General features: G+C 42.7%; 1 protein-coding gene across 1 annotated transcript; it reads left to right on the top strand.

The window, feature by feature from the left end:
• The first annotated feature begins 1,147 nt into the window (after positions 1 to 1,147).
• Positions 1,148 to 4,076, top strand: LOC137012311 (uncharacterized). The gene is made up of 5 exons (XM_067375435.1): positions 1,148 to 1,257; positions 2,374 to 2,511; positions 2,705 to 3,140; positions 3,229 to 3,337; positions 3,924 to 4,076. Exons 1-5 carry the CDS (start codon positions 1,170 to 1,172, stop codon positions 4,074 to 4,076), a joined length of 924 nt encoding a protein of 307 aa, XP_067231536.1. The 5' UTR covers positions 1,148 to 1,169.
• The last annotated feature ends 12,127 nt before the right edge of the window (positions 4,077 to 16,203 follow it).

The raw sequence follows: 16,203 nt of genomic DNA, 5'->3' as shown, positions 1-16,203 counted from the left end.
TCATGTTCCATGAAGATAATGTAAATTTTCTACCAGAAATATATCAAAATGTATGCCAGTTATGTATATATATATATATATATATATATATATATATATATATATATATATATATATATATATATATGTATGTATCAATATGCATTGCCTTCAGCTTTTTTTATTTTCAAATTGCCCTCTATGACAGGTTTTGTGGTCCAGGGTCACATATAACAAACAAACAAACAAACAACAGTGCATACAGACAGTTTCTTTTAAAAGACATTCAGAATAGGAAGTTATGTCATATGTGTCCTTCCCGCTCCCCTTTTCTATGTCTCTTGGGTAGAGTTTTAGTGGTCTGCATGAAATTTCTTGAAGCACTTAACATGCAAGACAACACCGTATTTCTCACATGCAATCGAAGTGCGTCCATCACTATCAAATTAAGCTGTACAGCAAAGATGCCAGATAAAGGGTTAAGTTATGCTATAGGTGGGATATTATGAAAGAAAAAAAGCACTAAACAAGACCAATAGCCTTGACTAATTAAGCTATTAACACAGTATACCCCATTTCCCAATGATGCACCGGCAACTATAGTTAACACTTGGACTTTTGCCAAAAAAAACCATACATCTTGTAAGATTTGTTTTGTTTGGATGATTCTAGAGACCTTCATGATTATATAGATTTAAAAAAAAAAAAATACTTATTAGTAACATGCAAATTACATTTTTTGGGAGAGTTTGCCTTAGACATGCTTCCTGGAAGTTGGGGAAGGAAGTTGACATCCACATGTTGCAGGAAGGAAGTCAAGTACCTTTTTTTTTTGGTTCTTGAAATCCTTTATTTGGTTGTGTTCTTGTATGTCATTGAGACATGGATAACATCTAGAAAAAATACTTACAAAAGTAAAATTACAACTATAGTTGCCGGTGGGCTGAAATGGGTTAATTAGCCTGTGATAATTATTACGAGATCTGGCGTGAACGCATCGCTCCGCTCCCCCAACCCAAATCAAACACACCTGAACAAGCTAATCAAGGTCTTCAGGATAGAAAGTTAGATGCAGGTGAGTTTCGTCAGGGCTGGAGTTGCCCAGACCTCCTTGGATCTTTAAAAACGAGTGACTCACTAATTCAGTGCGTTTTCTAGCAGAGTTCATTGTGAGCTCGCCGGTCGAGAGGATGACAGCTCGAGTGTTCTGCTCGTTGAGTGCTGTTTTGTTGTGTCTGTCTGCATGTTTGAGCACAACAGACGCTGGAGTCGCAGTAGGTGAGAAGATCTTTTAACTTGATTTCACAGTCTGAAGAAATGCGTAACTGAGTGCCTTACACGACTTTTTTTTTTAAACACGTATAGTACATTTAGTTACAACAGTATATTTTATCAGCCTTGTGCTCCTATTACACCCACTACCAGTAGTGGGTAGGTTGTAATCGCTCTGTGTTGGAAACTAAATGACAGTTTAGTCAAGCCACCACTATTTTTATATAGTGCTTTTTACAATGCAGATTGTTTCAGGACCGCTCTGCAGTGATAGCAGGAACATGCCTTTGGTTGTACAGCAGCTCTAGAAGAAAATGGTGTCATTGTCCAATGCTGGTGACTTATATACTTGACTAGAAGCAGATAAATATGTGAATATTGTCAAGTTTGAGACTTATTGCAAAACCCCTGACTGAAACAAACTGTAACACTTTACAATAAAGTTTATTAAACTAGTTAGGGTATGAACTAACCATGAGTAATGCATTACTGTATTTAATGAGAATACAGTTCATTGTTCATGTTAGTTCACAGTGCATTAACTAATGTTAACAAGATTTTAATAATCTGTATTAGTAAATGCTGAAATTTACATGAACAAAGATAAATGCTGTAGAAGTGCAATTCATTAGTTCATGTTAACTAATGTAGTTAACTAATGAACCTTATTGTAAAGTGTTGCCAAACAATTACTGCACTCTCTGGTCTTCCCTAACTATCGTCTTGAATTGAAGTGTCTGGTCAGTGTCCGCCGATGCTGAGGGTCGTGCTGTTCCGTAAACGTACTTCTGATTGAGCCTGTTCTGTCGCTCTGACCGTGAACCTGTGTGCGTGCCGCCTGTTTTCAGTCAGGTTCATCTAACAATGGATTCTATAGGACTTCCAAAAGAAACGTGCTGAAAATGGTGCATAAACAAGTTTCCACACAGAAATTGCTAGTAACTTTCACAAATCGGAAGATAACGAGTAACGCATTGAACCAAACATGAATCTTACAAAGGATGAACTAGTGTGTTCTTGTAAACGCCTACTCTCATCTTTTGACAACTTCCAACTTTTTATTTTTTAAACCATGAGTAACATTCAGCATTCATGGGTTTCTCTGTCATGTCTGTATAACAGCAAAGCCAGGAGAGTGTCCAAGCAAGACATCTGGAGGGAAAAATTGTGGAGAGTTGTGTGCCTGTGACTTCGACTGTCCGAACAATGAGAAATGCTGCAGCAATGGATGTGGACGTCAGTGTATGCCTCCATATACAGGTATATGTATTGTTTAGTGTTTGGGTTTTGTCGTCATATGATGACAAAACGACCTGAATTCAGCCCATAATATGGTTTCAAGCACAGCATGGCTTTACAAAGTTAAGCAAGTGTTTTTATTCATGCTTTTGTATGTTTTGTGCTCTATATGAGATAGAATGCTGCTTAATGGACTGATCATCTGTATCCACAGTGAAGCCTCCCGCCGAGCCGCCCAAGCCTCCAGTGAAGCCTCCCGCCGAGCCTCCAGTGAAGCCTCCAGTGAAGCCTCCCGCCGAGCCGCCCAAGCCTCCAGTGAAGCCTCCCGCCGAGCCTCCAGTGAAGCCTCCCGCCGAGCCGCCCAAGCCTCCAGTGAAGCCTCCCGCCGAGCCGCCCAAGCCTCCAGTGAACCCTGCTGCCGAGCCGCCCAAGCCTCCAGTGAACCCTGCTGCCGAGCCGCCCAAGCCTCCAGTGTGTGGCGGAAGCTGTCCTCAAACTCCCCCTCGTGGTGGTGATGACGACGACGATGACGACAAACGCGGACAAGGTCTTGGACTAGGTCGCGGACACGGACTAGGTCGCGGACATGGTGGAAAAGGACAAGGCCACAGACATGACTGTGAAGGACGATGTGATGGCCAATGTCAGCCGTAATGTTTATCACCAAATAAATGGTTTAGTGAAATGTCGTTCTGCTTGGTTTTTTTGGTACCAAAAACTGCTTCATTGCTCTGCCAGAAAGAAATCACAATATAAACCCTTGCTTTATGGTTACGCCACTGGAAAGTGGCAAAGAGCACTCCCTCTTGTGGAGATGAGGAAAAAGCACAGGCTGAGGGATGTGTGGGTAATGTCACTCCTGAGATGAGAAACGGAAGGCAGAGAAGGATAGTCAGGCACATTGATTTCTGAGGAAGACCCATGGCCGAGCATCGACACATGCCAAAACTACATTTCTTTCCACAAAGACCTCCAGACATCTGTCTGAAAAACCCATCTAGAGAATCATAGTCTTGCCACATTTCTCACATGCAGGTTTTTCTTCTTTGATTAAAGTGAAGCTCATGGTGAGCTGCCTTACTGTTAACCGTTGACCCAAATCAGCCATCTCATGATTTTGATTTTAACGCACTACATAGGCAATAATGGTTAAACGTGACGAGCACAAGACTAATGATTTTAAATGGAATTTGATGGTAGCATGGTGCTAACACCATACTAGTCACTTAAATCCACAGCGTGAACACATATATGGCAAAGTCCAGGGCCTGTATGTATAAAGCCACTCAACCATTAATGAGATGGTTCACCCAAAAATGAATTGTTTATCTGCTTACCTCCAGGGCATCCAACATGTAGGTGACTTGAGTAAAACACAAATGATTTTTTTTTAACTCCAACTGTTGCCATCTGTCAGTCTCATTCCCTTTCAGTCGGTCCCATTCGACGTTATGTCAGAGAAATTGGGTTACAGCAACAGCCTTCACCTTGGCCGCAGCGAGGAGATGGTTGTGGGAAAGCAGCGCAGGCAGCCCATCTCTGCCCCTCCGCCTGCCAAACGTCAGGCCAAGAAGCGGCATTCCTGAGACGGGCGACCTGGAGTCGGAGGTGACGGAAGCAGGACCGCTCCTTCCCCCGTAGGAGGGGGAAGGACACGTACTTTCATATGTCCATTCTTCCTTTACACAGACCGTTTCTTCGGTTCACTTTCGAGGGGAAGGCATATCAGTACAAAGTTCTCCCATCTTCCCGCGTCTTTACGAAGGTTGCGGAGGGAGCTGTAAGGTGTCTTCAACTACCTCGATGACTGGCTAATTCTAGAGATCGGTTGTGCGAGCACAGGGAACTTGGAAAAAAAAAGCAAACTCTCCCCTTTGCAGAGGATCTCTTTTCTCGGTATGGAAATGGACTCGGTCGCCATATACGCACAGCTTACGAGCGAGCGAGCGCAGTCTCTGCTGAATTGCCAGTTCAAGAGTCAGTTCAACGGCAAGAGAGCGGTTCCACTGGATCTATTTCAGAGGCTCCTGGGGCATATGGCTTCCGCAGCGGCTGTCATTTCTCCCACCGCATGCTGCTCGCCATCTCCTTTTGTGGAGTCAGGAGCATCTGAGGTCGCTTTGTGCCATTCACATTCCGGGCCGACTCAATCGTGCAGCCGACAAGCTCTCACGACAGCAGTCCCGCCCCGGAGAATGGAGACTGCATCCCCAGTCGGTCCAGCTGATTTGGGAACACTTCGGAGACGCCCAGGTAGACCTGTTTGCTTCAGCAGACAATTCCCACTGCCAGCTGTTTTACTCCCTGACTGAGGGCATTCTCGGCTCAGATGCACTGGCGCACAGCTGGCTGCAGGGCCTACGCAGGTATGTGTTTCCCCCAGTGAGCCTTCTCGCACAGACACTGTGCAAGATCAGGGAGGACGAGGAGCAGGTCCTCCTGGTTGCCCCTTATTGGCCCGGCCGTACCTGGTTCTCTGAACTGAAGCTCCTCGTGACAGCCCCTCCTTGGCCTATCCCTCTGAGGAAGGACCTTCTTTCTCAGAGACGGGGCACCCTCTGGCACCCGCGTCCTGATCTTTGGAACCTACGTGTGTGGCTCCTGGACGGGACACGGAAGGTTTAGGTACCTTACCACCTCAGGTGGCAGCTACCATCACTTCGGCAAGAGCCTTGTCTACCAGGCAAGCGTGCACCTTGAAGTGGAACCTCTTTGTCACTTGGTGTTCTTCTTGTCAAGAGAAACCCTGGAAATGCCTGATCAGCTCAGTGCTTTCCTTTCTCCAAGAATGGTTAGACCGAGGACTGTCTTCTTCCATCCTTAAGGTTTATGTGGCTGTGATTACAGCTCACCATGACCTTGTTGAGTCCTTTGGTAAGTCCTTAGGTACTTAAAGGTAAGTCCTTTGGGAAGCACGACCTGGTCATCAGGTTCCTGAGGGGGGCTAGAGGGCTTAATCCGCCTCGCCCTCCACAAGTTCCCTCTTGGGACCTCTCGTGGTTCTATCCGCTTTTCAGAGAGCTCCCTTTGAACCCTTGCTTTCAGTTGAGTTGAGTTTTTTTTTTATCCCTGAAAACTGTGCTCCTGACGGCTTTGGCTTCAGTTAAGAGGGTTGGGGACCTGCAGGCTTTTTGCATTGACAAAGCGAAGCGTGCCTGGAAATCGGCCGTCTGACTCTCACGTTATCTTGAGACCCCGGCCTGGATACGTTCCCAAAGTTTTCAACACGCCTTTGATGGATTAGGTGGTGAACTTGCAAGCGCTGCCCATGAAGGAGGCAGACCCAGCCCTGGCGCTGCTTTGTCCAGTATGTGCTCTCCGCGCTTACATAGACAGAACTCAGTGCTTCAGGACCTCAGACCTGGGTACGTATGTATAAAGCCACTCAGAGTAAAATTTTAGTCTTAAGTGTGTCAAAATTCTAAGAATCTAATTTCCCTCTTATTCTTAGGAACCTTTATGAATCATACTTATTCTTCAATCTGTCAAGACTAGGTCTTATCTCCTAAATTATTTAAGAGAGCTATAGAGGTCTATTAACCTAGTTAAGAGTAACAAGATGGCAGCAGAGAAGAGGAGACGCGCTTTCCAATGAAGATATGCTGTATTGGAGTTATATGATGACATTGAGTTGATAAAATAAACTTGATTGTCAATTCTTTTTGAAACTGACCTAAGAAACCATTTAATAACTTTAAATAAATGTAATAAATGTAATAAATATTACTTAATATGTTTAATGCATTTTAATACATGTAAAAGGTGCTGTATGCGATTTCTCAAATTCGTCGTTGAACACTGTTGATATTTGAAATCAACCCAAACAAACATTGCGCCGCCTCCAAAACTCACACTCCAATACTAATCACCCTGCTCGGTCTCGAACTCTGGCCTGATCACTGCTGGCATGCAAGGCATATGCACTATCAATGACGTTAAACACCTCATTCTCTAGCGGGCGTCGGTGTGCAGTAGTTTACCTGCAAAACTCTCACTGTCTGGCCTCTGTTACACACACAATGAGAGTGGATGTCTGTTTATCACAGCTGACGGGCAGCAAAATGCTTCACGAAAAATAAAGCGCAGATGATGAGCGAACGACAAGGAAGCACAAAAAATGAACATACAGTACACAAGAGTAAATACAAAAAAGTTTCTTGTTAATTGCAAACAATTTTGCTTAAACCATCAAAATATGAGGAAAATATTTTTATTTTTGTTTATATTATTTACATTTGTAAAATATGACTTTGACTACAACATAATCAGTTTTTAATATTTCATTGGTTCTCTCTTGTTTTTGCATGTGCTCATAATTTCTTTGTATGACAGCCTGGCAAAAAAAGAATCTGAAATAATCTGAAATTTCATTTCATTATCACACATGAAACAATTGTCTCCAAGCTACACAATATGCTTACATCTTTTAAAATATGTGAATTAAGTTTGAAGATGTCCATTTTCTAATGGCTGGACATCGCATTTGGTCACTACTTTATGTCAGTTCATTGAATTTCCAACTGACAATCAAACCATGTGGCAAAAGCAAGCCACTTTTATGTTGATAGTGGGCTTTCCTGGAGTTGTTGGGGCCATTGATGGACTTCATGTTCACATCATTGCTCTAACTGTAAATGAGGAGACATACATCAATAGAAAAAGATTCCACACTGACTTGTCATTATTTTGCACAATGCAAAGCTATTTTAAAAATAAATTAAAATATCAAAAAGATTCAGTGTCTTTTCAATTATATATTTTTTTATAATAACATTAAATTATTGGTGTTGTGCTGCTGTGACTTCACCCTTGCAGGCTTCTATACAGATGATAAGAGCACTACTTCACCACTCAGATTCATGATGAATTAAAAGCAAATCCCATACTGTATGCTGATGCAGTATCTGCAGTTTCTTCTCTTTCCACTCACACGTCCATACTGTATACTTGGAGCCGTTCACATCCTCAAATTCTGACTTGCATATTATACTTTTCATTTGCACTATTACCTCCAAACTATTGCCTCTGTTAATATTGTTGCCATAGAAACGCTTGATCATCTCTTAACCCATTTGTGGCCATCTTTTCCTGAATGGTTTCATGCATATAGTTGTGTTAATAGTGTCCCATGTGAACATGTTATGCATTTATTTTCCCCAGTTTTTTTTTTTTTTTTTTCCCCTTAAAAATCATATTTGAATGTGCAAATATGGGTAAATATGTTGTAAGCACCCTTCCATTGCTAAATTTGAATTAGGAGGAGAACATTTGGCATCTAACTCAATACAATGACTTTGAACAGATCAATCTCTATTCATAAACACATTTATTATGTATTAAAGTCAAAGAACATTCGATGCAAACCCCAAAAAGCTGCATCTAGCTTATAATCTCTTGAATATAAAAACACAACAAATCCATTTGTTTTAAAGTGGTGGAAAACAGTGCAGAACAAAGTGCAGCCCATTAAGTTGCCCCCAACAGGGCATTGTGAATCAAAAACTTAAATGAAATTAAATAAATAAAAATAAATAGACTGAAGAAAATTTTACATCTATTTGTGACCCTGACCACAAAACCAGTTATAAGTTGCATGGGTATATTTGTAGCAATAGCCAACAACACATTGTATGGGTTAAAATAGCGATTTTTCTTTTATTCCCAAAATCATTAGGAAAGATCATGTTCCATGAAGATAATGTAAATTTTCTACCAGAAATATATCAAAATGTATGCCAGTTATGTATATATATATATGTATCAATATGCATTGCCTTCAGCTTTTTTTACTTTCAAATTGCCCTCTATGACAGGTTTTGTGGTCCAGGGTCACATATAACAAACAAACAAACAAACAACAGTGCATACAGACAATTTCTTTTAAAAGACATTCAGAATAGGAAGTTATGTCATATGTGTCCTTCCCGCTCCCCTTTTCTATGTCTCTTGGGTAGAGTTTTAGTGGTCTGCATGAAATTACTTGAAGCACTTAACATGCAAGACAACACCGTATTTCTCACATGCAATCGAAGTGCGTCCATCACTATCAAATTAAGCTGTACAGCAAAGATGCCAGATAAAGGGTTAAGTTATGCTATAGGTGGGATATTATGAAAGAAAAAAAGCACTAAACAAGACCAATAGCCTTGACTAATTAAGCTATTAACACAGTATACCCCATTTCCCAATGATGCACCGGCAACTATAGTTGCCACTTGGACTTTTGACAAAAAAAACCATACATCTTGTAAGATTTGTTTTGTTTGGATGATTCTAGAGACCTTCATGATTATATAGATTTAAAAAAAAAAAATACTTATTAGTAACATGCAAATTACATTTTTTGGGAGAGTTTGCCTTAGACATGCTTCCTGGAAGTTGGGGAAGGAAGTTGACATCCACATGTTGCAGGAAGGAAGTCAAGTACCTTTTTTTTTTGGTTCTTGAAATCCTTTATTTGGTTGTGTTCTTGTATGTCATTGAGACATGGATAACATCTAGAAAAAATACTTACAAAAGTAAAATTACAACTATAGTTGCCGGTGGGCTGAAATGGGTTAATTAGCCTGTGATAATTATTACGAGATCTGGCGTGAACGCATCGCTCCGCTCCCCCAACCCAAATCAAACACACCTGAACAAGCTAATCAAGGTCTTCAGGATAGAAAGTTAGATGCAGGTGAGTTTCGTCAGGGCTGGAGTTGCCCAGACCTCCTTGGATCTTTAAAAACGAGTGACTCACTAATTCAGTGCGTTTTCTAGCAGAGTTCATTGTGAGCTCGCCGGTCGAGAGGATGACAGCTCGAGTGTTCTGCTCGTTGAGTGCTGTTTTGTTGTGTCTGTCTGCATGTTTGAGCACAACAGACGCTGGAGTCGCAGTAGGTGAGAAGATCTTTTAACTTGATTTCACAGTCTGAAGAAATGCGTAACTGAGTGCCTTACACGACTTTTTTTTTTAAACACGTATAGTACATTTAGTTACAACAGTATATTTTATCAGCCTTGTGCTCCTATTACACCCACTACCAGTAGTGGGTAGGTTGTAATCGCTCTGTGTTGGAAACTAAATGACAGTTTAGTCAAGCCACCACTATTTTTATATAGTGCTTTTTACAATGCAGATTGTTTCAGGACCGCTCTGCAGTGATAGCAGGAACATGCCTTTGGTTGTACAGCAGCTCTAGAAGAAAATGGTGTCATTGTCCAATGCTGGTGACTTATATACTTGACTAGAAGCAGATAAATATGTGAATATTGTCAAGTTTGAGACTTATTGCAAAACCCCTGACTGAAACAAACTGTAACACTTTACAATAAAGTTTATTAAACTAGTTAGGGTATGAACTAACCATGAGTAATGCATTACTGTATTTAATGAGAATACAGTTCATTGTTCATGTTAGTTCACAGTGCATTAACTAATGTTAACAAGATTTTAATAATCTGTATTAGTAAATGCTGAAATTTACATGAACAAAGATAAATGCTGTAGAAGTGCAATTCATTAGTTCATGTTAACTAATGTAGTTAACTAATGAACCTTATTGTAAAGTGTTGCCAAACAATTACTGCACTCTCTGGTCTTCCCTAACTATCGTCTTGAATTGAAGTGTCTGGTCAGTGTCCGCCGATGCTGAGGGTCGTGCTGTTCCGTAAACGTACTTCTGATTGAGCCTGTTCTGTCGCTCTGACCGTGAACCTGTGTGCATGCCGCCTGTTTTCAGTCAGGTTCATCTAACAATGGATTCTATAGGACTTCCAAAAGAAACGTGCTGAAAATGGTGCATAAACAAGTTTCCACACAGAAATTGCTAGTAACTTTCACAAATCGGAAGATAACGAGTAACGCATTGAACCAAACATGAATCTTACAAAGGATGAACTAGTGTGTTCTTGTAAACGCCTACTCTCATCTTTTGACAACTTCCAACTTTTTATTTTTTAAACCATGAGTAACATTCAGCATTCATGGGTTTCTCTGTCATGTCTGTATAACAGCAAAGCCAGGAGAGTGTCCAAGCAAGACATCTGGAGGGAAAAATTGTGGAGAGTTGTGTGCCTGTGACTTCGACTGTCCGAACAATGAGAAATGCTGCAGCAATGGATGTGGACGTCAGTGTATGCCTCCATATACAGGTATATGTATTGTTTAGTGTTTGGGTTTTGTCATCATATGATGACAAAACGACCTGAATTCAGCCCATAATATGGTTTCAAGCACAGCATGGCTTTACAAAGTTAAGCAAGTGTTTTTATTCATGCTTTTGTATGTTTTGTGCTCCATATGAGATGGAATGCTGCTTAATGGACTGATCATCTGTATCCACAGGGAAGCCTCCCGCCGAGCCGCCCAAGCCTCCAGTGAAGCCTCCCGCCGAGCCGCCCAAGCCTCCAGTGAAGCCTCCCGCCGAGCCGCCCAAGCCTCCAGTGAAGCCTCCCGCCGAGCCGCCCAAGCCTCCAGTGAAGCCTCCCGCCGAGCCGCCCAAGCCTCCAGTGAAGCCTCCCGCCGAGCCGCCCAAGCCTCCAGTGAAGCCTCCCGCCGAGCCGCCCAAGCCTCCAGTGAAGCCTCCCGCCGAGCCGCCCAAGCCTCCAGTGAAGCCTCCCGCCGAGCCGCCCAAGCCTCCAGTGAAGCCTCCCGCCGAGCCGCCCAAGCCTCCAGTGAAGCCTCCCGCCGAGCCGCCCAAGCCTCCCGCCGAGCCCTGTCCTCAAACTCCCCCTCGAGGTGGTGGTGGTGGTGATGACGACGACGACAAACGCGGACAAGGTCTTGGACTAGGTCGCGGACACGGACTAGGTCGCGGACATGGTGGAAAAGGACAAGGCCACAGACATGACTGTGAAGGACGATGTGATGGCCAATGTCAGCCGTAATGTTTATCACCAAATAAATGGTTTAGTGAAATGTCGTTCTGCTTGGTTTTTTTGGTACCAAAAACTGCTTCATTGCTCTGCCAGAAAGAAATCACAATATAAACCCTTGCTTTATGGTTACGCCACTGGAAAGTGGCAAAGAGCACTCCCTCTTGTGGAGATGAGGAAAAAGCACAGGCTGAGGGATGTGTGGGTAATGTCACTCCTGAGATGAGAAACGGAAGGCAGAGAAGGATAGTCAGGCACATTGATTTCTGAGGAAGACCCATGGCCGAGCATCGACACATGCCAAAACTACATTTCTTTCCACAAAGACCTCCAGACATCTGTCTGAAAAACCCATCTAGAGAATCATAGTCTTGCCACATTTCTCACATGCAGGTTTTTCTTCTTTGATTAAAGTGAAGCTCATGGTGAGCTGCCTTACTGTTAACCGTTGACCCAAATCAGCCATCTCATGATTTTGATTTTTTTTTAACGCACTACATAGGCAATAATGGTTAAACGTGACGAGCACAAGACTAATGATTTTAAATGGAATTTGATGGTAGCATGGTGCTAACACCATACTAGTCACTTAAATCCACAGCATGCACACAAATATATGGCAAAGTCCAGGGCCTGTATGTATAAAGCCACTCAACCATTAATGAGATGGTTCACCCAAAAATGAATTGTTTATCTGCTTACCTCCAGGGCATCCAACATGTAGGTGACTTGAGTAAAACACAAATGATTTTTTTTTAACTCCAACTGTTGCCATCTGTCAGTCTCATTCCCTTTCAGTTGGTCCCATTGGACGTTATGTCAGAGAAATTGGGTTACAGCAACAGCCTTCACCTTGGCCGCAGCGAGGAGATGGTCGCGGGAAAGCAGCGCAGGCAGCCCATCTCTGCCCCTCCGCCTGCCAAACGTCAGGCCAAGAAGCGGCATTCCTGAGACGGGCGACCTGGAGTCGGAGGTGACGGAAGCAGGACCGCTCCTTCCCCCGTAGGAGGGGGAAGGACACGTACTTTCATATGTCCATTCTTCCTTTACACAGACCGTTTCTTCGGTTCGCTTTCGAGGGGAAGGCATATCAGTACAAAGTTCTCCCATCTTCCCGCGTCTTTACGAAGGTTGCGGAGGGAACTGCAAGGTGTCTGCAACTACCTCGATGACTGTCTATTTCTAGAGATCGGTTGTGCGAGCACAGGGAACTTGGAAAAAAAAAGCAAACTCTCCCCTTTGCAGAGGATCTCTTTTCTCGGTATGGAAATGGACTCGGTCGCCATATACGCACAGCTTACGAGCGAGCGAGCGCAGTCTCTGCTGAATTGCCAGTTCAAGAGTCAGTTCAACGGCAAGAGAGCGGTTCCACTGGATCTATTTCAGAGGCTCCTGGGGCATATGGCTTCCGCAGCGGCTGTCATTTCTCCCACCGCATGCTGCTCGCCATCTCCTTTTGTGGAGTCAGGAGCATCTGAGGTCGCTTTGTGCCATTCACATTCCGGGCCGACTCAATCGTGCAGCCGACAAGCTCTCACGACAGCAGTCCCGCCCCGGAGAATGGAGACTGCATCCCCAGTCGGTCCAGCTGATTTGGGAACACTTCGGAGACGCCCAGGTAGACCTGTTTGCTTCAGCAGACAATTCCCACTGCCAGCTGTTTTACTCCCTGACTGAGGGCATTCTCGGCTCAGATGCACTGGCGCACAGCTGGCTGCAGGGCCTACGCAGGTATGTGTTTCCCCCAGTGAGCCTTCTCGCACAGACACTGTGCAAGATCAGGGAGGACGAGGAGCAGGTCCTCGTGGTTGCCCCTTATTGGCCCGGCCGTACCTGGTTCTCTGAACTGAAGCTCCTCGTGACAGCCCCTCCTTGGCCTATCCCTCTGAGGAAGGACCTTCTTTCTCAGAGACGGGGCACCCTCTGGCACCCGTGTCCTGATCTTTGGAACCTACGTGTGTGGCTCCTGGACGGGACACGGAAGGTTTAGGTACCTTACCACCTCAGGTGGCAGCTACCATCACTTCGGCAAGAGCCTTGTCTACCAGACAAGCGTGCACCTTGAAGTGGAACCGCTTTGTCACTTGGTGTTCTTCTTGTCAAGAGAAACCCTGGAAATGCCTGATCAGCTTAGTGCTTTCCTTTCTCCAAGAATGGTTAGACCGAGGACTGTCTTCTTCCTTCCTTAAGGTTTATGTGGCTGTGATTACAGCTCACCATGACCTTTTTGAGTCCTTTGGTAAGTCCTTAGGTACTTAAAGGTAAGTCCTTTGGGAAGCACGACCTGGTCATCAGGTTCCTGAGGGGGGCTAGAGGGCTTAATCCGCCTCGCCCTCCACAAGTTCCCTCTTGGGACCTCTCGTGGTTCTATCCGCTTTTCAGAGAGCTCCCTTTGAACCCTTGCTTTCAGTTGAGTTGAGTTTTTTTATCACTGAAAACTGTGCTCCTGACGGCTTTGGCTTCAGTTAAGAGGGTTGGGGACCTACAGGCTTTTTGCATTGACAAAGCGAAGCGTGCCTGGAAATCGGCCGTCTGACTCTCACGTTATCTTGAGACCCCAGCCTGGATACGTTCCCAAAGTTTTCAACACGCCTTTGATGGATTAGGTGGTGAACTTGCAAGCGCTGCCCATGAAGGAGGCAGACCCAGCCCTGGCGCTGCTTTGTCCAGTATGTGCTCTCCGCACTTACATAGACAGAACTCAGGACCTCAGACCTGGGTATGTATATATAAAGCCACTCAGAGTAAAATTTTAGTCTTAAGTGTGTCAAAATTCTAAGAATCTAATTTCCCTCTTATTCTTAGATTTAAGAATAAGTATGATTCATAAAGGTTCCTAAGTGTCAAGACTAGGTCTTATCTCCTAAATTATTCAAGAGAGCTGTAGAGGTCTATTAACCTAGTTAAGAGTAACAAGATGGCAGCAGAGAAGAGGAGACACACGCTTTCCAATGAAGATATGCTGTATTGGAGTTATATGATGACATGGAGTTGATAAAATAAATTTGGTTGTCAATTCTTTTTGTAAATGACCTAAGAAACCATTTAATAACTTTTAATAAATGTAATCAATATTACTTAAACAATAATTAATATGTTTAATGCATTTTAATACATTTAAAAGGTGCTGTATGCGATTTCTCAAATTCGTTGTTGAACACTTTTGATGTTTGAAATCAACCCAAACAAACATTGCGCTGCCTCCAAAACTCACACTCCAATACTAATCACCCTGCTCGGTCTCGAACTCTGGCCTGATCACTGCTGGCATGCAAGGCATATGCACTATCAATGACGTTAAACACCTCATTCTCTAGCAGTAGTTTACCTGCAAAACTCTCACTGTCTGGCCTCTGTTACACACACAATGAGAGTGGATGTCTGTTTATCACAGCTGACATGCAGCAAAATGCTTCATGAAAAATAAAGCGCAGATGATGAGCGAACGACAAGGAAGAACAAAAAATTAACATACAGTACACAAGAGTAAATACAAAGAAAAGTTTATTGTTAATCGCAAACAATTTTGCTTAAACCATCAAAATATGAGGAAAATATTTATATTTTTGTTTATATTATTTAAATGTTTTAAAATATGACATTGACTACAACATAATCAGTTTTTAATGTTTCATTAGTTTTGTTCTGTTTTTGCGTGTGTTTATAATTTCTTTGTATGACAGCCTGGCCAAAAATAATTTTAAATAATGTTATAAATTTTAATTACATTAATAACCTTAAATTATTGGTATTGTGTTGCTGTGACTTCACCATTCCAGGCTCACTATTGGCTGATTCAGAGGTTAAGGGTGGCCATTTTAAGTTGACATCATTGTAGTCCTTAGTTCACAACACTTAAAGGTGCTGTAGAACATCTTTTTAAAAGATGTAATATAAGTCTAAGGTGTCCCCTGTGTCTGTGAAGTTTCAGCTCAAAATACCCCATAGATTTTTTTTAATTAATTTTTTGGGGCATCATTAAATATGAGGCTGCGGCCCCTTTAAATGCTCACGCTCCCCGCCCACGGAGCTCGCGCTTGCCTTAAACAGTGCATGTACAAAGTTCACACAGCTAATATAACCCTCAAAATGGATCTTTACAAAGTGTTTGTCATGCAACGTGTCTAATCGCGTAAGTACAATGTTTATTTGGATGTTTACATTTGATTCTGAATGAGTTTGATAGTGCTCCGTGGCTAAAGCTAAAATTACACACTGTTGGAGAGATTTATAAAGAATGAAGTTGTGTTTATGCATTATACAGACTGCAAGTGTTTAAAAATGAAAATAGCGATGGCTCTTGTCTCAGTGAATACAGTAAGAAATGATGGTAACTTTAACCACATTTAACAGTACATTAGCAACATGCTAACGAAACATTTAGAAGGACAATTTACAAATATCACTGAAAATATCATGTAATCATGGATCATGTCAGTTATTATTGCTCCATCTGCCATTTTTCGCTATTGTTCTTGCTTGCTTACCTAGTCTGATGATTCAGCTGTGCACATCCAGACATTAATACTGGCTGCCCTTGTCTAATGCCTTTCATAATGTTGGGAACATGGGCTGGCATATGCAAATATTGGGGGCATACACCCCGACTGTTACGTAACATGTTGAGATTCGCCTGTTCTTCGGAGGTCTTTTAAACAAATGATATTTATATAAGAAGGAGGAAACAATGGAGTTCGAGACTCACTGTATGTCACTTCCATGTACTGAACTCTTGTTATTCAACTATGCCGAGGTAAATTCAATTTTCAATTTGATGGCACCTTTAAATCAGCACTTAAGAATCCGTCTTATACTTTACTGAAAGTTGCTTTTAGCTTCTTTATAAAAGTCTCC

The sequence above is a fragment of the Chanodichthys erythropterus genome, chromosome 22 (genome assembly GCF_024489055.1).
Source record: "Chanodichthys erythropterus isolate Z2021 chromosome 22, ASM2448905v1, whole genome shotgun sequence".
NCBI lineage: Eukaryota > Metazoa > Chordata > Actinopteri > Cypriniformes > Xenocyprididae > Chanodichthys > Chanodichthys erythropterus.
Note: the sequence above shows the minus strand (reverse complement) of the source record. Positions and strands in the feature narration are given on the sequence as shown.

Excerpts from the sequence above, each read along its gene's own strand:
- LOC137012311 (XM_067375435.1), top strand. The coding sequence starts at position 1,170 with ATGACAGCTCGAGTGTTCTGCTCGTTGAGTGCTGTTTTGTTGTGTCTG. Across the intron at positions 1,258-2,373 it reads AGACGCTGGAGTCGCAGTAG|CAAAGCCAGGAGAGTGTCCA; the intron begins GTGAGAAGATCT and ends TCTGTATAACAG. Across the intron at positions 2,512-2,704 it reads GTGTATGCCTCCATATACAG|TGAAGCCTCCCGCCGAGCCG; the intron begins GTATATGTATTG and ends CTGTATCCACAG.